This window comes from Aulostomus chinensis, chromosome 10 (assembly GCF_037954235.1).
Source record: "Aulostomus chinensis isolate RoL2024-O1b breed Wild chromosome 10, RoL_Achi_v1.0, whole genome shotgun sequence".
Lineage (NCBI taxonomy): Eukaryota > Metazoa > Chordata > Actinopteri > Syngnathiformes > Aulostomidae > Aulostomus > Aulostomus chinensis.
In genome coordinates, this window is record NC_141329.1 from 25,060,767 (window position 1) to 25,084,726 (window position 23,960).

Consider the following 23,960-nt stretch of genomic DNA (forward strand, 5'->3'; position numbering starts at 1 on the left):
ATACAAACCTTTCTTCCCCTCATTAACTTTCTAATTTCAAAGCGCTTTGGTCATAAAATAGACAAAGATATGCTGTTGTAATTCTCCTGAGCTAAAAGTTATACCATCTATTTATATTCTATCATCACTCTAAAACCAAAGTTTACTCTCATCTGTCTCATCATAAGCTGTAATAAGCAAATATGACATCTTTGCTTGAAAAATGAATATGTAAATAACTGATTTGCAACAAAAAACACTGTCTTTGAATCACTTTTTTTTTTATTATAATGTATCACTCAGCAAACCAAAACACAAGGCTCCAAACAAAATGTCACTACAAAACACATCAATGTGGTCGAGGTTAAATGAATTTGTCTTGAAAAATCTCTCAGTGTGGCAACAACAAAATCTCTCACTGTGGCAACAACGTACTCAGTGTTTACAAAAGTATACATACCTTTTTGCATTATGTCAATACTTTCTGACGTGGTATTCATGTTTTATTTATTTACTTATTTTGAAAAGGCACTGTGGTAAAGGCACTGCAGCACAGGTCAGACACATCGAAACTATCCAAGCGCGTTTGGGTTTTCTTGGCTACGACAGAGTGAAATGTACGAATTATCTGATCTCTAAACGATGCTCAGCTCTTGTGATTTAAGGCGTGATGTGGAAATATGCATCTCAAGCCTCTTCTGAAATCAAAAAGCAATGCACATTTGACGACATCGATTATAAAAGCTACACATCCGCTTAACAAAACATAACACATATTCATACCCAAGGTTATTGATCAATAAAGTTTAAGAAAGTGATCTATTTTGGTAAAAGTACAATTATTTTGCAAACAAGGTACACATTCCTCTAATATGCCACATCAATCTAACTACTGGTGAAGCAACGTTTTAGTGATTGTGCTGCTGTTGCTCATTATTTCTATTCATCTCTCGGGGTTCCCACTTCCCGATGTGTTAAATAATCAGTGGGTGAGAGGTTCCAGCTTCAGCTGGGTGGAATACAAACAGAATGGAAATTGTAACGAGAGAACAGATCCATTGTCCTGCGCTGATGCGTGTTACCAGTTAAATGGTCCTTGGAAGCATGTTGCTAAGTACCAGTTCAGTCACAGCACAGTATCTCTTCAGCCAATAATGACATCATCGAGACGAGGGGAAGGAGGAGACATATTGAATGTGCACTTTCTTAAAAATATGAGCCCGCTGCAGCTAAAAGTTGAAATGAGGCCGTCCCTACCCCCAGGGATAAGAAATCTGGTTTAGAATGAATTTCCGCCACATTAACAATGTTCTCCATACGACAATCACAACAAACAGCAGCATACGTTATTGCCAGACTTTCCACCAAGAATGTTAGCAACTGCAGAATGCGTTTTCACATTTCCAGCTGAGTTTACTCTCTGCCCCTGGCTTTATGCTAAGCTAAGCTAAACTAAACTACAACCCCAGACACTATTTCTTCATATTTACCATACAGACATGAGAGAGGCACAGGTGCTTGCTTACTCCATTTCCACCAACAAGAAATGGAATATCAGTCATACTACAGTTCAGCGGAGTGTTGTGCAATGACCGTGATCCATCCTGAACGACACTGACTGAAATCAGAGGTGAGTGGCGCAAACGCAGGCTGGGGGCTGGAACTGGTTCAAGAAACTGTTTCCTGTTGGTGGAAAAATGAAGGAATTTTGTCTTTGCTAAAATGTTTTAACTCTTGCCTTTATGGATACATTATTTAAAGTAAATTTAAATGTGTTAAAAGTGGTTACATCTAGAGGATTTAAGTAATTTTACCACACAAGAATTTTGGCTTGACTTTAAGAGTTGTGGCAACGACAACCATGAGAAGCCAAATTCAGACTCTGCAGAATCTCTAGAAATCATTCCCAAGGAAGCAGCACTTTAACGTTCCGGATTGAAGTCTTTGGCAGTGAGACATGATACAAAAACGGAACCGGTTGTCATGAGGAATGCTGTCAGTTATGATTTGTAAAAGACAAAATGTATAACATCAACCCCAATAAAAGAATAAAAACACAAACTTGGTGCTCTCAGTCCTGTAAACTTTCCCCTCTCATTCACTGAGAAAGCGTTTGGAGTTGTTGTTATGCGTCCCGTTTTGTCCCACATGGCTCTTACTCCGAGAGAAGAAGTCAGCCCGGAGCAAACGGTAAAAATATATCAGGATCATGATATTCATCACCATCATTGTGGAAAGAAAGTATCCACCGTGATCCAGCCTGGAGTAGTTGTGGAAGATGTACCATGTGAGGTACAACTGGGTGCAGAGACGGAAAATGACGTATGTGAAGAGGTTGGTGAATTTGTTGATGTAGTACATGGAGGAGGACTGAGCGCCTGCTAGCTTCAGCATTAGCCTCAGGTGCAGGGTGACACTGTTGACCTCCACAAAGAGAGCGATCACAGCGCCGGCGACGTACAGCTGAGTGTAGAGGGAGTACAGGAAACACCACATCACCTGCGGAGGAGACAGGAGGAGATGTTCACACACTTCTTTTGTGTTCCTTGTGTCTGTAATAGAATTATTAAAGTTAATTTATCCATAAAAATGTATTCCTTCCGTTAAATTTCTCCTTGTAAGACTTTTGTTTATGGAGGTGTGAATGAAATTACAGTAGCATCGTATAACAACATAAAAAGGTGCTATTTCTTTAGTTAAAATTGCAGTTGTTTTCAGTTGCAAAGACAGAATAATATATATCTTGATCACAACACACATGTACAATGAACAACTTGTCAAAAAAGTGAAACATTTATAACCTCAGCTTCAAGGGGAAGTATCATGATATATTCAAGGATCGATACTTTTGTACGACCCTGCATATTCCTGACAAATCCTGCATTTGCCGCATTGTCTGGTCCTCCTCCTCATCATCATCATCATGCTCAGCAAAGAAGAGACTTGAGCAAATATGGTCCGATATTTTCCTCAGAAGTTGCAGAATCTCTGATGATGTATTAATAAAGCTCAACGCTGACAGTCGAGGGTGTTTAATCATCAACATCGGAAAACGAAATGGGTCTTAGATGCAGAGTACACAGGGAGCATTTAAATTCATTAATGTTTACAGTTTAGTCTGACTTGATTAACATGCAACAACAACCAAAATTAAAGTTACACAGTGAGGAGCCACTGGTGGCCTGATAGAGCATATATTTACAACACTGGAATAATCTCTAACATGCGTGTTAAATATGATTTAATTGTGTAAACGTATTCTCAAAAAGCTCCACATATCATTTTCACTCTTGCTTGTTTGAGTATTGTTTCAAATTGTAAAAAAAAATGCTTGAATTCCCAAAAGACACCAAACACGTCAGTTGAAATGTGGGAAAACGTTTTTGAAGCGAGTCGCATCCACATTTCCATCCGATGGAATGTTTCTCTCATGACGACATGGATTCATTTCGAGACTATTTAGACACGATCAAGCTTCAATAAAGAACTGGAGCGAGCTGGTAAACAATTATACCCTCAGATCGATAGTTTCAACGTTAAGGAGGAAGTGAAATGAAACTGTCACAAGAATAACAAAAATAAAACAGATGCTGTACAGAAAAAAAATCAGATGACGCAAATCTGTGAGTTGATTTAATGGCTTTGATTTCCGTTCAGGGGAAACTGACTGCCTGCGTCCTTCCAGTGTAATAATCAAGCAATTTCTCTGGTTCTTTTTATTCACGATAAACTGCCAAGCAATATTCAAGTTCTGACATACGATACTGAATGAAAAATGGGTAACACATCTTATTATACAACCAAATCTGCAATATTTCATGATACAGTTTTTATTTACAGCTCATATTTACAGTTGCCTCTGAGGCTGGATAAAGGAATCTTATCTATCGTGAGCTTTGGTCTTGGAATTCAACTTTAAGTAAACTCCTTCATCCGTCTAACCAGCTTTAAAAATCATGAAGCAGAAGCATTTAGCATGAGTTCTTTGTGCTGCATTACTGAATAATTCTGATTTGTCTTGGTGCCCTCTTGGCTGTTTGTGTTGTACGTGATTTATGTAGTTGTATATATGTACTCCACATGTACATGACGTTTAATTTTCCTGCCTATTTTTGGTCTGGTCACCATTGCAAAAGAGACTCTTTTTCTTGCCACTGGGTGTCTTGGTTTCTTTTTAACCTGTTATCTTGAATAAAAGTTAATTAAAATATATACAACATGTTATAACTTTGCATGAAATTCTGAAAGAAACCTGTCATATTCTCCTCACCTCCCCTACATGTGCCGATCATCTTGTTGTTACCTTCAACCTCTCAAAAACAGGAGTAGTTGTCACATGAAAACCAGAAATACTACTTCAGTCGAGTTAAAAAGGTAAAAAAAAAAGAAAAAAGAAGAAAGAACAGGCATGTAGTCTTACGAGTGCATGATGAAGGAGGAATTCCCATGATCCTCTTGCATGTCCCGTCAGGATAATATCACCTGCATCGTGCATAAAATATCCTGACAGGAAAGAGAAAGAAGTCTCTGTTAGTCATTAAGACGAGGCGCATCAGCGCAGACATATATCTGTACACTGCCATTTCATTTGTTTTGGCACCAGTCCATAATTGTGGTGAAACGCTGGCTAATTTTGTGGCCAACAAAAAAGAAAACATGATGAAGCGATGGATTCATCCCAACTTTGTCATTGGTTTTCAAAGTGTGCGATGTATGTGATCGAAGCGAAGTAAAATCTGGTCAACTGGACGTAAGTTTATCTTGAAGACGTTTCACCTCTCATCCGAGAGGCTTCTTCAGTTCTAGTGAAGAGTGTGGAAACTCCAGCTTATAAACCTATGTGGGAGTGGTCAGTGCTATTGTGGTGGAAACGACCCTCCCGAGACTCACCTGGCCTCCCCAAACGACAGTCGTTGTGCGGTGTCAGGGAGTTTCAGGGGTGGTCGTTAGGGAGTTTCACCGACCACTCAGATGCTAATGGGCTGTGCTGGCATCAGCCGTTCCACATGGGTCTTTCAGCTGAGCTCTTTGGGGAAGTTTTGAAAGGACTTGGTTGTAAATAGGTGAAAGGAAATGTCGCAGTCCACCTCCTCTGTTCAAAGATGGTTTCTCTATCCTGACGTGGATGGCTTCTTTAACTCCTCTTTCAAACCATCTGTCCTCTCTGTCGAGGATTTGGACACGATCGTCCTGGAAGAGGTGGCTTTCCTCCTTGAGGTGGAGGAAAACCGCTGAGTCCTGTCCTCCAGAGTTGGCTCTTCTATGTTGGGCCATGCGCTTGTTGAGGGGCTGTTTGGTTTCCCCTATGTACCGTCCATCAACTCATAAAACAATGACCCTATACAGGCATCCAGAAACAGAACTAAAAGTGATTTAAGGCTGGATAAAGGGGGGGGGGACCATGTAGGACCAGCTAGAATATAGTATAATATAGTATAATCCAAGGTGCAAGTTCAAGTTCTTGAAAACCACTTTAAAAGTTTTGTACAAGACTGATTAGCATGTTCATTGGGAGTGTTTATGGCACTAAACTGGCAGCAAACTTGCCCATTAGTCATTTTTTTAAATATTTTTTTTTTGGTATAAACAATTCATAACATCTCCATGGTTATCAAACTGTGTCGACCATTTTAGCTGGAGGTATTCAAGCAACCAAGAGTCCTTTTGTGGCTGGGAATGACTGGCACACTGTGGGAAGTGAGACACACAAGCAGTCACTATCTTAAAGAACATGACCTCCAGTATAAAGCGTCTTCAGTGGCCTCAGTGGAACCAAGAGCTGCTTGTGGTTGTTATGGCAGATCTCCAAAGACTTGTTTTCATGGTTACACAATGATACTCATAAGACCTGATCACACAGATCAAACTACACAGTCCTTAGCGGATTAGCTTTGGCTGTGGACATGGTGATTGAGAGTAAGTTTGCCTGGTTCTGGGGAACAGTTGAGAGGGGCGGAGCTTGTTGTTGCTGTTTCTCGATAGACCAGCACTTGGGTCTTTTCACGCCTCAGGGTTGAAGAGACTGATTCACCAAATAAACACTTGACTAAGATTGTGTCCCAGCTGACTGCAGGTTAAACATGTAAAATCCAAAAAAAGGTTAACCGTTTAGAGTGGAGTGCAGCATCTGCATTACTTCTTAGTGACTTCACAAAGTGCCAGCCATATAATTATGGCTTCGTAGACGTGTTTGAGTTGGTTGTTTTTAAGACAAATCAAAGGTTTTATGGAGTGTGGAGCATGCGACTGGGTAAAAGAGATATTTATTGGATGAGGCAATTTAGAGTTTTCAAACTCTTTTGCTATCTTTAGCTTCCATCTGTCATTTTTCTGAACTCTGGAGTCACCAAGAAGTCATGCAGGAAGGAAAAACATCTGCTCACTGACACTAGATGGTGAGTCATTCAAAGAGCGAATGACACTTTTCTGGGTGAAGTAACACTTTAATTCCCATTCATATACGTGAGGCGTTCACTGACCTGTTGAGACGCAGACGAGCAGGTAGGATAGTGGCGTGTGGTAAGAGTGGATGTTGCTCAGTGTCTCCGGCCAAACCACCACACTGGAGAGGGACACATGTTATGGATAGGTGGGTCTGTAATGGCCTCACTCAGACATACATGGGCTCACTCCTGGAGAGAAAAGCCTGGCTAAGCAAGGACATTAATATCAGGTGTTGTGGACTTGCTGTCCTCCCTTCTTTTCCAATGATAATCCATGATCATTTTGGATCTTGTGGTTTCTAGCTTTGTGCACTGTTTCCCACAGTACACAGACAAGTTTTTCCTTGTCACTTCTTTTACAAACGGCACACCTCATATTTGTCTGTTTGTCCCCTCCCTACATAAATACACCACAAGCGATCTATTGTTAATAAATGACCAAGTCCTCATCGTGTAAAGCAGTGCGGGGGAACCTTCCACATATTTCTTTGAGCACACAACTTTGACGACACAGGTAGAAGAAAAACAACCTCCTGTTCCATTTGAAAACTTCCCTGAGAGCTCATAACTACTGCGCTGTCATATTAAGCACCAAAATGTGACCTTCATCTCACTTGTTAAAGTTAAAAGATGAGTCATGATCATAGTCCCCGCCCCCCCCAAATAGTTTCATTTGCTGCTCTGAAAGGAATACTTAAGCCAGCAGGTTTTTCCGGTTGATATCTGTTGTTTCTTGCCTGAGCAACCCTGAATATAAGATTTCTTTTCCAACAAAACTTGAGTTGCCCTCAACAATACATGCAACCAGAAAAAAAGAGGTTTTGTAGCTCTGAGGTATTTCCCTCCCCACTTGAAAATGCCATTGTCCCCCCCTGTCCCTCACCCTGTATGAACATGCCCCTTCTTCTCCTGGCCTGGTTGCCACTGATTGTCACTGATACACACACACACACACACACACACCCCTACACATTATGTGGAGTGTGAATAGACAATGCATCCCCAGTGTTTATGGATGGACAGACGGAGGAGGACTTACCAGGTCAAGGCCCATGTCCCAGTCAGTAAGGAATGCACCATGGACACAGAGAGGTTCCTCCACTTCCAGGAACGGAACCCATCCTGTCTTACCACTTTTGGCAAAGGCAGCCTTTGCAGCAACCTGTGGACCACCCTGAACAGCAGAGAGAACAGCAGCACTGATGGGCCTGGGTGACTCTTCAGCACAGGAAGCAGGGCCTCCATCCTCCCCCCCCCCCCACCCCACCCCTGCTCTACTTTGTCTTTGGGTGTTAACTGCTAATTTTAACACCCCCCCTCTTTCTCTTCTGGTTCTCTCACCCTTCTGTCAATAACTCCTCGGTAAAGTAAAAGTAGGTTATGCAAGGTATGAGATGGGAGTGTTCTCCAGGAGCTGCAAAGAGTGGAGACGCTGCAAAATCGGGAGCTCCTCCAGGTTTTTTTTCTCTTTCTAATTAGCCGTTTCCCGCAGACCTGATGCTGCCTCGCTCGTCTCACGTCCCAGCCCAAATATGAAGGCTCGCAGGGGATTCCCGTAACCGCTCATTCCACTACGACCGTGTTTGTCTCCTCGCAGCGCCTCGTCTGGAGCTGCTGCCCAGCCCGCCTGTCTGAGCTGAGCCGAGGGGGGAGTGGTGGAGGGGACCGGCGTGGGTGGTGCCGCTGCCGCTGCTGCTGCTGACATAAAGGAGAGAAACAAGGAGGGGCCGAACCTGATCACCCAAGACAACAACACCACCGAGCGTGTGAGTTTCACCCACGTTAACTTCATCAAAGTACGAAAAAGTTGCGGATTGAATATTGATTTCAGTCCGAATTTTGATTTTTTAAAAAATGTTGAGTCAATAATTGGAATTAGTCACACTTTTTAACTAAATACAGAATTTTGATTTTTTTTTTCTTATTCTGTCACAGTAGTTACTCAATTGGTGAACTGCTTTTTATCCTTGGGAAAATTATGAGACCAGGATATTTAAAGGACTGCAAATATATAATATGACATGATATAACACAATTATACTATGTTTGCAGAGAAATATAATCTCTCTTTTTCTCCTTCATGTCCATTTTAGAAATCTTTATCTTCTGCTTTCTATTTACAGCTGATGCACATTTTTGATCTTTTTTATATTAAATATCTGCCCCTATTTCATGTGGTGCAGCACTCCATCACTCTCCTTCTTGGTCAAATAGCCCTTACACAGCCTGGAGGTGTGTTTTGGGTGGTTGTCCTGTTGAAAAATAAATGATGGTCCAACTGAACGCAAACCTGATGGGATGGCGTGTTGCTGCAGGATGCTGTGGTTGCCATGCTGGTTCAGTGTGCCTTCAATTTTGAATAAATCCCCAACAGTGTCTCCAGCAAAGCCCCCCCCCCCCACCACCACACACACACACACACACCATCACACCTCCTCCTTCATGCTTCACGGTGGGAACCATGCATGTAGACACCATCCGTTCACCTTTTCTGTGTAACACAAAGACACGGCAGGTGGAACCAAAGATCTCAAATTTGGACTCATCAGACCGAAGCACAGATTTCCACTGGTCTGATGTTCATTCCTTGTGTTTTTTTGGACCAAACAAATCTCTTCTGCTTGTTGCTTTTCCTGAGTAGAGGTTTCTTAGCAGCCATTCGGCCATAAAGGCCTGATTGGCGCAGCCTCCTCTGAACAGATGATGCAGAGACGTGTCTGCTGTTAGAACTCTGTGTGGCATTTTTCTGGGCTCTAATCTGAGATGCTGTTAACTTGTGATTTGCGAGGCTGGTGACTCGGATGAACTTATCTTCAGCAGCAGAGGAGACTCTCGGTCTTCATGATCCTCATGTGAGCCAGTTTGGCCGTAGCTTTTGATGGCTTTTGTGACTGCACTTGGGGACACATTCAAAGTTTTTGCAGTTTTTTTAATGATGGACTGTCATTTTTCTTTACTTAGCTGATCGGTTCTTAAAATGTATGAATTCAGGTTGTGTACCAACTTGACTTCTGCACAACACAACTGAGGGTCCCAACCCCATTAAGAAGGAAATAAATTCCACAAATGAACCCTGAGAAGGAAAACCCGAGAAGTGAAAACCATTTCAGGTGACTACATCATGAAGCTTGTCGTCTATTTCTTGTGTTGAAAGATATGTCTGATCTTTTACTTTAGAAATGTCCCCTCAGAAAACACACAGAGGCTTCTTAAAGCTTCTCAGGTGGTCAAATCCTTAATTTAGTTTTGATTTTATAGGAATGCTCCTATATTCACCTTTATGTGCACATTTATCATCGTTATGAGTAGTGGTGTAGTTTAAGAGGGCACTGTAACTTGCCCGGGTAACAACCCATGGAGAGGTGTAGGGGTTCCTGAATTAAACGATAAATGTGTGTATCTGCTTTGTGTATATTTTCAATCTGTTAATCCACTTACAAAATAGAATAAAGAATATTAATAATGGATCACCAAAGGGAAAAATAAAATCCCTCTAAGGTACAGTGTAAAACACCACTGGATGGCAGCAAAACCTCATGTGGACAACAAACAGGTACGTTCTTTTGTTCTGCTCAGTGGCTCCCAGTTCTTCTGAAAACCACACAGAGGCACCTCTCTCCAAAAGCTTCAAGGAAGCCCATTGATTTGCTGATGTTGGTCAATAAATCTGCGGTAACAGAGATAAATGTTCATATACATGCTTATCTTACCGGAGTGATTTTATATGTCAGTGTGAGAGAGAAAAAATATAAAATAATTCCATCAGAGAAAAGCCAATCAATGGCTAAGCGTTTCATGACCAATCAATAGGTCTCATGGTCTGATCATATTGGGTTTTTTTTGTTTTTGTTTTTTGCTAAAATCTGCAATGTAAATATGATCGATTAAGTGATTAACTCTGCTATGAGTCGACTTCTGCTAGCTACGTAACACTCAAAGCAAAAACTGTGTAGAGAAATGTAACTTAATACCATGACTTGTGTATTCTGTTGCATCACCACGGTTATTTTGTCAGAAATTTTTCCTCTCACAGCTTCATCGCAGAATCCTGTAATTCCTCACGCCTCTACATCTCCAAAGAAACGTCTCAGGATTTTTGACAGCAGACGCAAAAGTGCTACAATACAATAGGTTTCATAGCAGCTGCTGCTGCTGTTGCTGTGCTTGCATGGAAGCAGACCTCCTGAAACCGTGTGAAGTGTTTGAGACATGAATCTTTGCAACCGGAACTGAGACTTATTGATCTCAGGGTGATTTTTCTTTCCCCCGAGGCCTCTTGAGAAACAGCAACAGTGGAGACTGTGAGCAACCAATAAAGTGGAAATCAAGACATTCATGGATTTTCTGCAAGTGCCTTGTAAATAGCCAAACAAATATTGCCCTGCCGGGAGGGGATTTAGTTTCATTCTTGGGGAGTAAAAAGACGCTTATGTAGCTATAGATTTATGGTGTTAATAACTCATTTGTTAATTCCTGCATTATCTATCAATGCATGACTGAATTACATATATTAATAACGTAAACATTGAACATACAAAAGTGAAAAAGAATGGCAAAAGAGGTGAAATGACCTCTGTGATGACAAAACCTCACTCATCATTTCTTGTCATGCTGAAATGTTGTTTTGTTTTTTAAAGATTCCTCAAGCACAGGTCCATTCCTGGGGTTTAACATCAGTTTCACTCTCCTACACGGTGCATTCCTGGACACTTACTGTTGCGGCTGGAGGCAGAAGTGCACAACTAAATATGTCACTAAGCTGGTCTTAAGGTGTGTCCCGTATGTTGCAGGTTTCCTTTCGCTGCTTCTTTGTTGAGACATTATATCCCTGAGAAAGCACCAACTATTATCAGCCAAACCACCTGATCAACAATCTTTCTTCCACATAGCTTCATTTAAAATACTGCAATTTTTAGAGAAAAGGTTCAGTTACGGGCAGATCACTGTTTGCGGTGATATATCATTATTTCAGATTGATGAAAACAGTGGAGGTATGTACTTCAACACAGCACAGAGCAGGCTTTGTCTCAGGACAAAGCATTTATTATCCCCGTCGTGGAAAAGAAGCAGTGCTCGTGCAGCCCCCTTCCTGCTTATCTCAGACAAGGGAAGGCGCTTTATAATCACAAGGCGTCTGGATGCAAGTCTACACTTTCTTAAGACCAAGTTCACTCATACATCAATGCACTAATCACATCTGGCTCACTGTTTCTGTAACCACTATTTGGTCTCCATTTCAGTCTTGTTTCCTTCACATAATTTATCTTGTATTTGTGATATATCATCTACCATCCCTGACCTCTGTTGACCTTTGTGAACCCCCCTCCCTTGAAAGCATTTTGAGACCTTTCATTATGATTATCATAATGATGATGATGATTATAAGTAGTACTATACCACTGATGCTGAAAAAAGTTTGATATTTAACAGGAGGAAAAGTCCAGGTGTATTGCAAACATACATTTTTATATCTACGATATCTACCTTTCTATGTCTGTACACTTCCTGTATGACTGGGAAAAAATATTGTTATTTTTTTTCTATTATGAATGAAACATTTCCCTGAACGTACTCTCTTCATTCTGACATAAGTCAGAAACTTTGTGTTTCGCCTTTTTTGTCCGTCGTTACTTCCTGTAGCACAGTGACGGGTTGCCTGGAGACGGCGGACACGTTTGTGTGCGCACTGCGATGGAGAAGTATGAGAAAATCAAAGTTGTCGGAAGAGGAGCATTTGGGTAAACTCCAAGTTAACGCAAACTTTATGCGTGTTATACAAATACATGTAGTACACATATATTTCTCTCAGCTTTATACTCATCAATACGGCGACGAAACGCTAAACGCAGAACGCTAAAAACACAGTGAGGCCTAAAGTCTCCTCTTAAAAATGGGTTGAGTTAAAGCTTTAAAACGTCGTCTACTCCTTGTGACATAAAAGCATTTACAGTACATTGTTTTCAATACTTAAAACCCACCGGAAGTGTGGTATTTTTTTGTAGGTTAGTATAAAAACTTAGTGACACGTTGGCTGCTTTTACGGGAAAGTTAGCAAAGTCAACTTATCAATACGTCACATCTGGAAGCAAGCGTTACATTCTGTACACAGGCATTCAAATTGTTACTGACATTAGAATTGTTTTGACATCGAAATAACAACTTCAATCATAACAAGGCACATGTCCGAGCTAGCTTTATTGTAAAAGCCTTTCTCTAAAAAGTCTTTCAAACCTCCACTCACTTTGTTCTTCCCATTTAGTCAGACTATAACCTTTAGAGGACAACTTAAATAGTCATTTTGTATTTACATGGAAGAATTATTGTCAAGGTTGTTACTTTGAACATAATGAGCATAAACATAACATGACCTTGCCTTTTGATGCTGCTCTGCCAAAATTGCTGCAATATCAGAATTCATTCTAGTGCACAATATGTTTAACATCATCTGCTCTAAACCATAAGAAGTCCTCCCTCCATACTGTTTCCACAATAAGATATACATCCAATTCTTCTTTGTATCTCCAGGATTGTTCACCTGTGCCGCAGGCGCAGCGACGGGGCCTTTGTCATTCTGAAGGAGATCCCAGTGGAGCAGATGTCACGAGATGAACGCCTGGCAGCTCAGAACGAGTGTCAGGTGCTGAAACTGCTCAACCACCCAAATATTATAGAGTACTATGAGAACTTCCTGGAAGACAAGGCCCTCATGATAGCTATGGAATACGCACCGGGTAAGCTCACTGTATATCTTATTACATGACATCCTTTTGTTCATTGTCTGAGACTTCGCTTTTCCCGTGGTTAAGTGCTGCAGGGCTCCTTATGGTTTTCACTCCCATGTCAGGGAGAAGAAGGGGAGGAAGGCATTGATATGAAAAATACCAAATTCTTGTCACTGTGATAGTGATTAGAGCGATGGTATGATGATTGTGATGATGATCACAATGCGTACAAAAGGTTTTAAATATAGTTTAAGTTGACTAAGAGAACGGACCATTTCTATGTATTTTATCGATGTGTTTGTTTGCAGGTGGAACCTTGGCTGACTACATACAGAAGCGTTGTAATTCATTGCTGGATGAAGACACCATCCTTCACTTCTTTGTACAGATCTTGCTGGCATTGTACCATGTGCACAACAAACTCATCCTGCACAGGGACCTTAAGACACAGAATATTCTTCTAGACAAACACCAGATGATTGTCAAAATTGGTGACTTTGGCATCTCTAAAATCCTTGTCAGCAAAAGCAAAGCTTATACAGTGAGTTCCCGTCTTCTAAATAACCTCAGTTGTCATATGTCCTGGATTGTTGCAATCTCGCATGTTCTAGCACATGTCAATATCTTCCCCTTTTCACTCAACAGGTGGTTGGGACTCCATGCTATATCTCACCAGAGCTTTGTGAGGGGAAGCCGTATAACCAGAAGAGTGACATCTGGGCTCTGGGCTGTGTGCTCTATGAGCTAGCTAGCCTAAAGAGAGCTTTCGAGGCTGCTGTAATGAAACATTTTCTTTCATATTCTTATGTAATTTAATCTTGTGACTGAAATAATACCATTTTCATGTAAGCTTTAAAAGTTTGAATGTGCTTATTGATATATGATACAGGAAAAAATCACTTAAGTGTTAGATTCAAGGCAACATAACTACACAAAAAAGCATCAAGGCTTCATAGTCACCACCACTGGACACAGATTCTGAAAATTTCTCAGAATATTTGATCTGTTAACCCCAGTTGACAGATTAAAATCTGATCAATAATCAAGAATTCAATCAGAACAACTAGAATTTGTCTTCACTTCCAAACCCTCAATTGTGAGCCAATATGAAAGCCTTAAAATATTAACTTCATTAAATTAGGAATTGTTCATATCTATTTTGTTGGATTTGCAACTCGACTCAACAGAACTTTTTTATTTTTACTTTAAGAATCTACCTGCCCTGGTTCTGAAGATCATGAGCGGCACATTTGCTCCAATTTCAGACCGATACAGCCCAGAACTCCGACAGCTCATCCTCAACATGCTCAATCTGGATCCATCCAAACGGCCTCAACTTAATGAAATAATGGCTCTTCCTATATGCATCAGGCCTTTGCTTAATCTCTACACAGATATAGGCAATGTCAAGATGCGCAGGTAAAGTCTTAAATGTGTAATGTGAATTTGTGATTTTAATTTTATAAAATATATGTATCATGAATGAAAATCCTATCCGCTGCCTTTTTCCAGGATTGAGAAACCACTGTCCACTGTGCAGGCAGGTCCACAAGGTAGACCAGGAGGGAGAGTACCTACCAGCAGGTCCAGAGGTCAGGCACATCATAGCATTCGTCCACAAGCTTGAAGAAGTTGTTCATAGACCTTAAGTTCCAAAACTTGTGTTTTCTTTGGCTGAAACAGATGGATTAAGTACTTCAACAACAGGGAAGGTGCATTCTCTTCCTCTGTCCTCAGTGTACACATGGGGAAGTGGCATCTCCACACCTCTCCGTCTGCCCATGCTCAACACTGAGGTGCTCCAGGTGTCCCTGGGCCGCACCCAGAAGATGGGGGTGACCAAATCAGGCCGGCTGATCACTTGGGAGGTCTGAAATCTAGTTTTTACTGTTTTTTGTTTACCTAAAACACCAAACTATAAAAGAAAATACATTCCCCCTTGTAATTCTGAAACATCTACGATTCAGTGTCTCTATATTCAGCTATTTAAAGTATCAGCTGTAAATATGGGGTTTGACGTCAGCCTCACACAGAGTACCTTCACGTTTTTGCCAATTCCACACCAGCAGCAGCTTCAGTAGTCCACAGTGCACTACTGCCACCGGCAATGCTCTTCTATCAATTATTTTGATTCCATGAAATGTAAGAAAAAGCATACAAAAAATATATAAAGATGATCTCAGTTCAGAAATGTAGAAAGTCACCAAGGGGGGGAAATTACAAGATTGTGAAATGCTTATATGGATACATTAAAAAACAAACAAAAAAAACTAGAATGCACTGAAAATCATAGTTTGATGGCATCCAATGATGTATCTAAGAATGTTCTTATCTCGAAGATTTGCACTTATGGTTTCCCTACTGTCGTGATGTAATTTTCCCTGACACGTACCAAAGACGAATCACCATTTATTGTCACAGGCTCCATCAGTGGGGTCTGCTGAGGCCAGCCTGCCTGGTGGGGTGGAGCAGATGCAGCCTCAGTTCATTTCACGTTTCCTAGAGGGTCAGTCTGGAGTCACCATCAAGTCTGTATCCTGTGGCGACCTCTTTACCACCTGCATGACAGGTTGGTGGGCCATCTCTCTTTGGATCGTAGATCACATCCATACCCAGACAGCCCGGAAGGGACCTCCACTAAAGGAAATCAATGTTTATTATCTTCTTCCCGCACCGCATGGATATAAAACACCGAGACCATATTCCAGTGTATGTAATGAAGCATGGATGCATGAATGCAGAAAGCTTTTTCACTGAACTTCATAAAATAGTGCTTCCTGTCACGTTGGAAGGCTATTTATTATGAGACTGTTAGTCAGTGCACTACAGGAGGCTGCTGTTGTTCGCCTGGCTTTGAAAAACAGATAACACAGGATTAAGAACCCATCTCAGCTCAGTTGCCTCTCTTTAATCACCTTTCACTGTAGTGACGCAAATAAATGTTTCCTAGGCATGTAATAGACACAGTCTGTTGGCTCTCATAAGGATACGGCTACTCTCACCAGCTAATCCCTTCTCTTTATTTTGTTTTTGCAGACAGGGGCATTATCATGACTTTTGGAAGTGGGAGCAATGGCTGTTTAGGACATGGAAACTACAATGATGTAACTCAGGTAAATGTTCCGCATCAGAGGAAAATACTTCAATATCACATAAACATAGTTGCAGTTTATTAGGTACAAGTTTTCCACGTCAAAACCAGTCAAAAAAGGTGGCTCTGCAACATATCTTTTCTTTATTTCAATTTTGATTTCTTGTTGAAAGATATTGATTTGTAGTTTGTTTGTTTTTTTGCTGTTTCAACAGATATGTCCATGTGCTCATCACTTACAATGCTTTATCATACTGCACGATTCAAAATATTCAAATCGTCAACATATTTAATTTATTTCAGCAAAATGTACATTAGTTACTTTTTACTTTCAGGATTATGAAGAAGATACTGTAAATAAATATATCAGTTTCTGTTTTTTTAATGTCCTGTATTATATATTTTCTGTCATATATGCACCCAAACCACATCATATCACTTACAGAATTTGTAAAACAAACATTCATTATTTTAAAAAAGAAACAGAAATTTCAATGTCAACTCTGTTTTGTTTTGTTTTTTTTTGTCTAGCCCAAGATAGTAGAGGCTCTCTTGGGCTATGAGCTGATTCAGGTGTCATGTGGTGCTTCCCATGTGCTTGCGGTGACAAATGAAAGAGAAGTATTTGCCTGGGGAAGAGGAGACAATGGTATAGTAGATTAACTGTTTGTTATCAAACTCCTTCAGTCCACCTTAGTATCTTCCTTTTGGTATTTGTTTGCATGCGTGTGACTGATTTATGACTGCAGAATTTCAGCCCACAGATTCATTATTTGGTCCTTTTCTTGTCTATAAGGTCGCCTTGGGCTGGGTACTCAGGACACCCACAACTCTCCACAGCAGGTGTGTTTACCTGTGGAATTTGAGGCCCAGAGGGTGGTGTGTGGAGTTGACTGCTCCATGATCATCAGTACTCAGCACAGTATTATGGCATGTGGAAGCAACAGGTAATTGTATATATTTTCACCCAAAATATGGCAGTTAGTCTGGGAAAACATTTCTTTGACTGAGCTAATCGGTCGCAGAAATACCTCTTCACATCTAAGTAAGTAATAAAGAGCACCTTTCAAGAGCAGACGTGAATAAAAGCAGGCAGCCAGATAAACACATGAAGCAGGACAAAAACAAAATAACACAGAATTTTTTTTAAAACTTTCCAGGTCAGAGGCTTGGCAGCAGCAGCATTCTGGAACACATTCAAGCAGTTCAAGGATAAATTACCAAGACAGGAGCAAATAAATACATGTACTGTATAAGAAGAATTTTTTTGTTAGTATTTATTTGTTAATTGGCTTGAGACACTTCAATAAATAAGACAGCAGAGGCCAGCATGAACAGGGAAAAGTGACCTCAAAATGACAGTATTTTCACTAAAGGAAAGAAGTGTCATGCAAACAGCATTGGGCTGAGGACTGAACCGTGGGGGACACCAAAGGACTGAGATTTACATGAGAAGCATAACTAGAACAAGGATGAGAAGAGAGAGGCAGTTTACGCTCTCTCCTTAGGACACATTTTTATGCACAGGCTGCTTTCTACTAATTAATCTCACAGACATTTTTGGTGACATTGCTTAATGACTGGCAGTTTGAAATAGGGTTAGATCCAATTTGCTGTTCGACGTCTGTGTTTTTAGACCCGTTTCTAGTCCCGCATGTTACAGTGTTCACAAATAACTAATCTTTGTGCTTTAAAACCTCCTCCGCTTTTCTTCACCCCGTGGACTGCAGAGTTGTTTAATAGCAAGTTATCCATTTAAATCTTTTCACATACTTTGGTTTGGGGTGGATTAAAGGAGATGTCATGGTACAGAAATCACTTCTTTTTAGGCAACCTGTGCAACAACATTCTCCTAAAATGACAAATACTTTGTTCTCCCTCATTGTTAATCTAAATCTCAAAGAGGTGTTGGACAGGATGTAGAGTTTCTTAAGGTTCATTGTAGGCTTGACTTGAGGCAGCATTGTTCAGATAGTTGTGACTCAGCTGCTACCTGTGACAGTCTTACTGACAAGGAAATAATAAAAACAAATATGTATTTCAACGCAGAGTTGTCCCCTTCCTTAATGCTTGTTTTTATTGTTTTTGGTGGTTAGGTTCAACAAGCTTGGGCTGGATAGAATAACAGCTGGAGATGAACCAAATCCCTTAAATCAGGTGGAAGAAGTCCATTCTTACACTCCTGTCCAATCAGCCCCACTCAACAGTGAGAAGATTGTTTACATTGACATTGGTACTGCACATTCAGTTGCTGTTACAGGTAAAATATTCAGTGTATTAATACTATTGCTGGTTTCATATGAAACTGTCGGGTAGTGATGCTTCTCTGTGTGATTTCCTTAATATTAGTAAGAGTAGAGGGTTTTTAAGTCTAAAAGCACAGCGTCAGTGTCTACTACTGATACAAGATTTCAGAGCGTGTGAAAGAATGATGAAATGAGGCTGCGCATAATCATTGTATTTTAATTGTGCTGAAGTTTTAACAGTGACGTTGAATTTTTTTTTTTTTTTTTTGAACACCATTTACATAATTCTTGTTTCTTTCTCCAGAGAGGGGTCAGTGTTTTACTTTTGGTAGCAACCAGCATGGCCAGATGGGCTGTAGTTCCCGTCGTAGCAGCCGCGTGCCTTACCTGCTGCCCGGCCTGCAGAGTATCACCATGGCTGCCTGTGGAGATGCTTTCACATTAGCCATTGGTTCTGGTGAGTAGAAGGTTTGATTTGATCTTCCCTGTTTTTTTAAAAAGTTTTATTTTAACAGCATGGTAATATCATTATATTCAGGGAAAGACTGGAAAGGAAACTTTGTTTGAGCTGTTCAAAAGTGTACTAATAGAAAAAATCTCTTATCCAGTATGCTAAACATTATTCACCAAATGATTTCAGATGTCTTCCCATCATTCATTGAGGTGATTAAGGGTAGTTAAGTGGAGCAAAATTGTTTTATGGATTTTGTTTGCTCACAGGTCTGCACCTCTCACTGTTTGTTCTTATAATTAGACATTTAAAAGGTGGGGATTGGAAGACAAATGTTAACTACACACATATTCAGACAAGGTTTGATCGAGTGGATTTGAATTAAAAATGTGTGTGACAGAGAAGGATTTTCAAACAGGACAAACACTTTTCAACAATTTTCTCCTATTGTTAATGCCTCCTTTCACTGTTTGAGCATGAGTCGCTCAAGTAAACACAGCAGGGTTCATCTAAGCTCTGAATGAGCCTGCCTCACTCGTGCTGTATATATGTTGTTCTACTGGTTTGGAAGAAAAGAGGTGGATTCAGGGATCCAGTGTATCTCAATGAGACTTAACTATAACTCAAAAACAAAGCTGACTCAAGAGTTGTTATTTTTTTGTCCTTATAAAGAAACTTTGAGTTGAAATGAACTACGCTTATTTGTCATCCTCCACGGGAAAAAAAAGGAAGAGAGAGATTCCCATTCTACCTCCGGATACCATTCTCTCCTTTGTTTGTGCATTAGCAAGATGAGACCCACAGATTTTGGCAGAGTGCTACTTAGCTGAGTGCAATGGATGGTAGTAGGTGTTAAGGGTTGGCATAACTCTGTCAAAAGTCTTGTGCAAAAAAAAATGAATAGAGGTTCTCAGCTCCCTCATCCACGCAGAGGCGAGGGTATCTACTAACTCGTTAAAATCGTTGGATTTGATTGACTGCAGTTATTAGGCTCAAACATGCAAAACTATTGGTACGGTCCTTTGAACATGCTATTAACAGCGACGTAACAGATGTGTGTGTGTGTGTCTGTCGTCATGGGTCTGTAAGTGTGTGTGTTCATTTTGTTCTTATAGCTAAGGGCAAAATGGTAAACTTTCATACTGCACCCGTGATTGGCTCCCCCGGGTAGAAAACCAGCAGTGCCAGCCATGCCTGTAGGTGTTCTTTGTCAAGGAAAGTCTTTGTTCAACAAATAGAGCCTTTGTGCTGCCACGGCAGGAGAGACTGAGCTGTCAGTTAAAGGTTTGTATTTTAAAGCATCCTCGGGGTGGACTGTGAATGTGGAGCAACACTGACCAGCTTCTTCTACTTCTCTCTTTTTTTTTTTTTTCTTTTTTATGGCTACAGATGGGGAGGTGTACACCTGGGGAAAGGGGGCCCGTGGACGCCTCGGAAGAAAAGAGGAGGATTCTGGGATACCAAAGGCGGTGCAGCTTGATGAGAACCACCTGTTCACAGTGACATCGGTGGCTTGTTGTCATGGCAACACTTTGCTGGCGGTGAAACGTAATATTTCGCTTATTAGCCTTTGTTAACAAACAGTGAGAGATGTAAGGATGTGGTGAAAACTAACAGAGGCCTTATTCCCCAGTGAAAGACGTGACAAGCTTCCCTCAATAGTGTCAACACAGATGCTCGTGTAAACCTGAAAGGACTCATCTGTAACTTTGAAGGCTCGCACGAAAGAGAAGAGTGATTTGTTTCAAACGGCCATCTTTTTATTCCTTCAAACTGACGACTTCCCATCGAGATATTTAAGTTGTCTCTTTTTACATTAACAAATAGATTTCTTTCAATCGTCCTGTGTAGAATTTGTACATCAGAAGTACCATCGTCCAATTCTTCCAGGAGGCTGAGAGAACTTCATGATGTGGCTCGAGACATCATATGATAAGAGACAGAGGACACACAAGCGGCCGTTTGTGCCTCTTTTGCTATCAGTTGCGGCACAAAAGCAAGAGATTTTGTTAGAAAGTGAAAAACAGTGAAGGTAGGATTAAATCCACAATCCAAATTGAAAATAGATGCAGATTTAGAGAAGATTAAAGTGCACCACAGCTTAATAAGTGACAGAGATGTAGGTAATCCTTGCTAGAGGGCTGCTGTTGAAACATTCCTTTGACCAATGCCATGTGATAAGGACATGAAGCCTAAGATGGACCACCAATGTGGGTTAAAGAAAAATAGAATGAAACCAAACTGCCTCTAGCCACGTTTTTAGTGTAGCCAATTAATCAGTGCAGGTGAGCTGAATGGTCCTGATAACTCTTCTCCAGCCATCTATGAGAGAGAAAGTTGTAGCCTATGCATGCTGATTTGTGTTGTTGGCAGTGAGCAAAAGGATATAAAAGGTCTTTTCGGCACCTATTCGAAGACAGGTGACGCATCATGTTGGTAGTTGTACCTGTTGTCCTAATCTGCTTCATGACTGTCAGATTGATTTAGCAGTACACCATGTGCTGATGTTTTCCTCTTGTTCCTTGCTCTCTCTTGTTTCAGCTTTGTTTGACGAACCTGTCCCGAGATGATTTTATCCTGATCAGTAACCCGCACCCTGTCCGAGCTTGTCATGAAGCCTGGCGGCGGGACATGAGGTGAAAGGACAGTTTCCTCTGAATAACTCCTCCCAGAGGCCCATCTGTGCCGCAGTTGAAAGATTCTCTTTCACACTGCAGCTGCTTGCTCTTCCTCTCAACTCTGATTTTTCCTCTGGGAAAGAAACTGCGTTTGTTTCACTGGCCGGCTTGATACTATGAAGCAAACCCCAGACAAGGCCAACAGGTGTATCTCACCATCAGGTTGGTTAGAGGAATTCTGTAACACTGTTACGAAAGCTGGGCGACAGGAAGTCATTAGGCTGCTTTCATGTGGTGAACTATTGTTCTCCCTCCTGTGCATGATGAACCATGAAAGGCCAGTAAAAGTCAAACTGGTTTGAGTCCTCTTGAGCAACTGCTGAATGAGGCGACGCAATGCGTAGAAGCCAAAAGAATGAAAGACACTTCAGTGTTGAGAAACTCATCAGTCAAATGAACCTAACAGATTGATGTTGATCCCATCGTCACCGGTCACATTGTGCTTTATTGGATTACCGCTCTAATACCTTTCTGAGTTTTGGAACCAGAAAACGAGGCATCGTTAAGTGTTGGGTACTTAACGGTCACAAAGAAACAGTGTATTTTTGGAAGAATCTGTTGCGTGAAAGGCGTGCTTTTTCCGTAATCAGATGGTGCTTTGTGAAGAATCCGGCTGACAAGGAAACAAAATGACCAAAACAGTTCCCCCAGGCATCTAATATTCACAGTTTTCTAACATATTATGTATGACTTTGATAGATATGTAAAAGAAAGAAAAGATTATAATCTTTAGGATTGAAATCCTATGAGTAAATAAACGTCACTTTAGAACGTTTGCCTAAGAACAGCTCTCCAGAAAGAGATGCTAATGAGTGTGTTATTAGTTCTCTGCTTTACTCCATCTAACATGACTTTAGTGGCAGTTAATGGAATCAGGAAATCTGATGGGACAGATCACAAATTTAAAGCATGCAAGGGGTGATAGAAAAAAAACTGTTTAATGCTTTTTATATAAATATATGTGTGTGTGTGTGTATATATATACATACACACACACACTACAGTACACACATATAGATATAATTTCCATGCTGTCATTAAATACTAATCTAACAGTAATCCTGATTTAATTTTTTTTTAATGATTTAATACCATTTCTGTGGACGTGGCTCGACTACTATTGTCTCCTTGTATGATGATGTAATGATGATGTAATTCAGTAGCAATACATCAGGTGAAAACTGATCTAGGTGTGTGTGTATGTGTGTGTGTGAGTTGGTGTAGTTGCCTCACTGTCAAAAAAAGGGCGCTCACTTTGTTGTTTCTCTCCCGTGTGTAATAAGTGATATTTTACATGCTTAACTATAAACTGCCAATATTTGATTTAAAACAGAAAGAGAAAATACAAAAAATGATCTTGGTCTGATTTTGTGCTCCACCAGCAGAGGGCGTGTGTCACCTCTGACTGGACTGAATGCTCCTATATTAGATCAATGACATAGTTTTTGATTTATTTCTTTTTAATTTCCTCAATAGCAAAGGTCCAGAAACCTCTTAATGCGTCAATTTGGTATTTATGTTTGTATTATTTAATTAATTACCAGTTAATTTAAGTAATGGTGCATATGCTTTTACTTAGAAATATAAAATGGGAGATATAAGCCCAGGAAAAACAGACAATAGATGTCGTTACAGGCCACTGATGCCAGACAAAAGGCCAATTAAAGATCCATAAAGGAGATCGGAGGGATAAAATGGTGTGAACAGTCTTGCAGCTTCTTGACTCCTCCTGCGTGGAGGAGGAGGAGGAGGAGGCGGGACTCGGTGCACCTAAACAGACGGAGGGGTTATGCGTTGTGCTCTGTCAGTATTCGCTTTCTCACAAGGAGAAGAAGAGGGCCACACAGCAGCACTGCTGGACTGAAGAAACTGAGCCGCAAAACCTGCACGCAAGCCTTCCAGGACGCGATCGCGTCTGCAGCGTCTACCGGACGTCTCGCTCCTTTGTTGCCATCAGTCGCCGGGCTGCAGGCGGGGGAAGCTGGGGAGAACTCGCCTCCTTAATCGCCCGATCGGTCGGTGGCGGAAGGGACGTGATATGAACCCCTCATCGGCTTAAACGGCAGTGCAGCTGAATAGCCCCATTTTCCGGGGGGTGGTGGTGGCGAGGATCAAGAGGACATTTATACCTGTAACCTGAAGGCCCAGAGACACCGACAGAACCTGCAGCGATGCCCGGGTTTGATTACAAGTTTCTGGAAAAGCCAAAGAGACGCTTCCAGTGTCCGCTCTGCAGCAAGGCGATGCGGGAGCCGGTCCAAGTGTCCACCTGCGGACACCGCTTCTGTGACACCTGTCTGCAAGAATTCCTAAGGTATGTTTATGCATCCACCTCTGGCGTGGACGATAC

At 41.0% G+C, this 23,960-nt stretch overlaps 3 protein-coding genes across 5 annotated transcripts in view; 2 read left to right on the plus strand and 1 right to left on the minus strand.

Annotated features, from left to right (window-relative positions):
- Positions 1 to 227: 227 nt before the first annotated feature.
- Positions 228 to 7,683, minus strand: tlcd1 (TLC domain containing 1). The gene is made up of 4 exons (XM_086216598.1): positions 7,462 to 7,683; positions 6,459 to 6,541; positions 4,400 to 4,482; positions 228 to 2,478 (listed from the first exon to the last, which is right to left on the minus strand). Exons 1-4 carry the CDS (start codon positions 7,665 to 7,667, stop codon positions 2,074 to 2,076), a joined length of 777 nt encoding a protein of 258 aa, XP_086072724.1. The 5' UTR covers positions 7,668 to 7,683; the 3' UTR covers positions 228 to 2,073.
- Positions 7,480 to 22,959, plus strand: nek8 (NIMA-related kinase 8). 3 transcript variants are annotated; one of them, XM_086216595.1, is made up of 17 exons: positions 7,480 to 8,188; positions 8,546 to 11,192; positions 12,063 to 12,160; positions 12,948 to 13,153; positions 13,453 to 13,685; positions 13,790 to 13,921; positions 14,355 to 14,563; positions 14,657 to 14,736; positions 14,828 to 15,012; positions 15,566 to 15,713; positions 16,181 to 16,257; positions 16,767 to 16,884; positions 17,032 to 17,182; positions 18,332 to 18,495; positions 18,786 to 18,938; positions 20,322 to 20,480; positions 21,474 to 22,958. In XM_086216595.1, the coding sequence occupies exons 3-17, from the start codon at positions 12,114 to 12,116 to the stop codon at positions 21,500 to 21,502; spliced, it is 2,091 nt and encodes a 696-aa protein (XP_086072721.1). In that variant the 5' UTR covers positions 7,480 to 8,188; positions 8,546 to 11,192; positions 12,063 to 12,113; the 3' UTR covers positions 21,503 to 22,958. The 3 variants fall into 3 exon arrangements, with proteins under 3 accessions (XP_086072721.1, XP_086072722.1, XP_086072723.1); XM_086216596.1 differs by having other exon boundaries at positions 8,606 to 11,192; XM_086216597.1 differs by having other exon boundaries at positions 7,480 to 11,192; positions 14,882 to 15,012; positions 21,474 to 22,959.
- Positions 22,960 to 23,374: 415 nt separating this feature from the next.
- traf4a (tnf receptor-associated factor 4a) overlaps positions 23,375 to 23,960 on the plus strand; it is a 35,278-nt gene continuing 34,692 nt past the window's right edge. Inside the window, exon 1 of the mRNA XM_086216599.1 lies at positions 23,375 to 23,924. Coding sequence (XP_086072725.1) covers positions 23,782 to 23,924 — 143 coding nt within the window. The 5' untranslated portion in view covers positions 23,375 to 23,781. The remainder of the gene's footprint in view (positions 23,925 to 23,960) is intronic.

Coding starts and splice junctions, on each gene's coding strand:
- tlcd1 (XM_086216598.1), bottom strand. CDS start 7,667: ATGGAGGCCCTGCTTCCTGTGCTGAAGAGTCACCCAGGCCCATCAGTG. Junction 4,483..6,458: donor GCTCGTCTGCGTCTCAACAG/GTCAGTGAACGC, acceptor CTTTCCTGTCAG/GATATTTTATGCACGATGCA. Junction 2,479..4,399: donor TCCTCCTTCATCATGCACTC/GTAAGACTACAT, acceptor TCTCCTCCGCAG/GTGATGTGGTGTTTCCTGTA.
- nek8 (XM_086216595.1), top strand. CDS start 12,114: ATGGAGAAGTATGAGAAAATCAAAGTTGTCGGAAGAGGAGCATTTGG. Junction 15,714..16,180: donor CTTTACCACCTGCATGACAG/GTTGGTGGGCCA, acceptor TTGTTTTTGCAG/ACAGGGGCATTATCATGACT. Junction 16,885..17,031: donor CTGGGGAAGAGGAGACAATG/GTATAGTAGATT, acceptor CTTGTCTATAAG/GTCGCCTTGGGCTGGGTACT.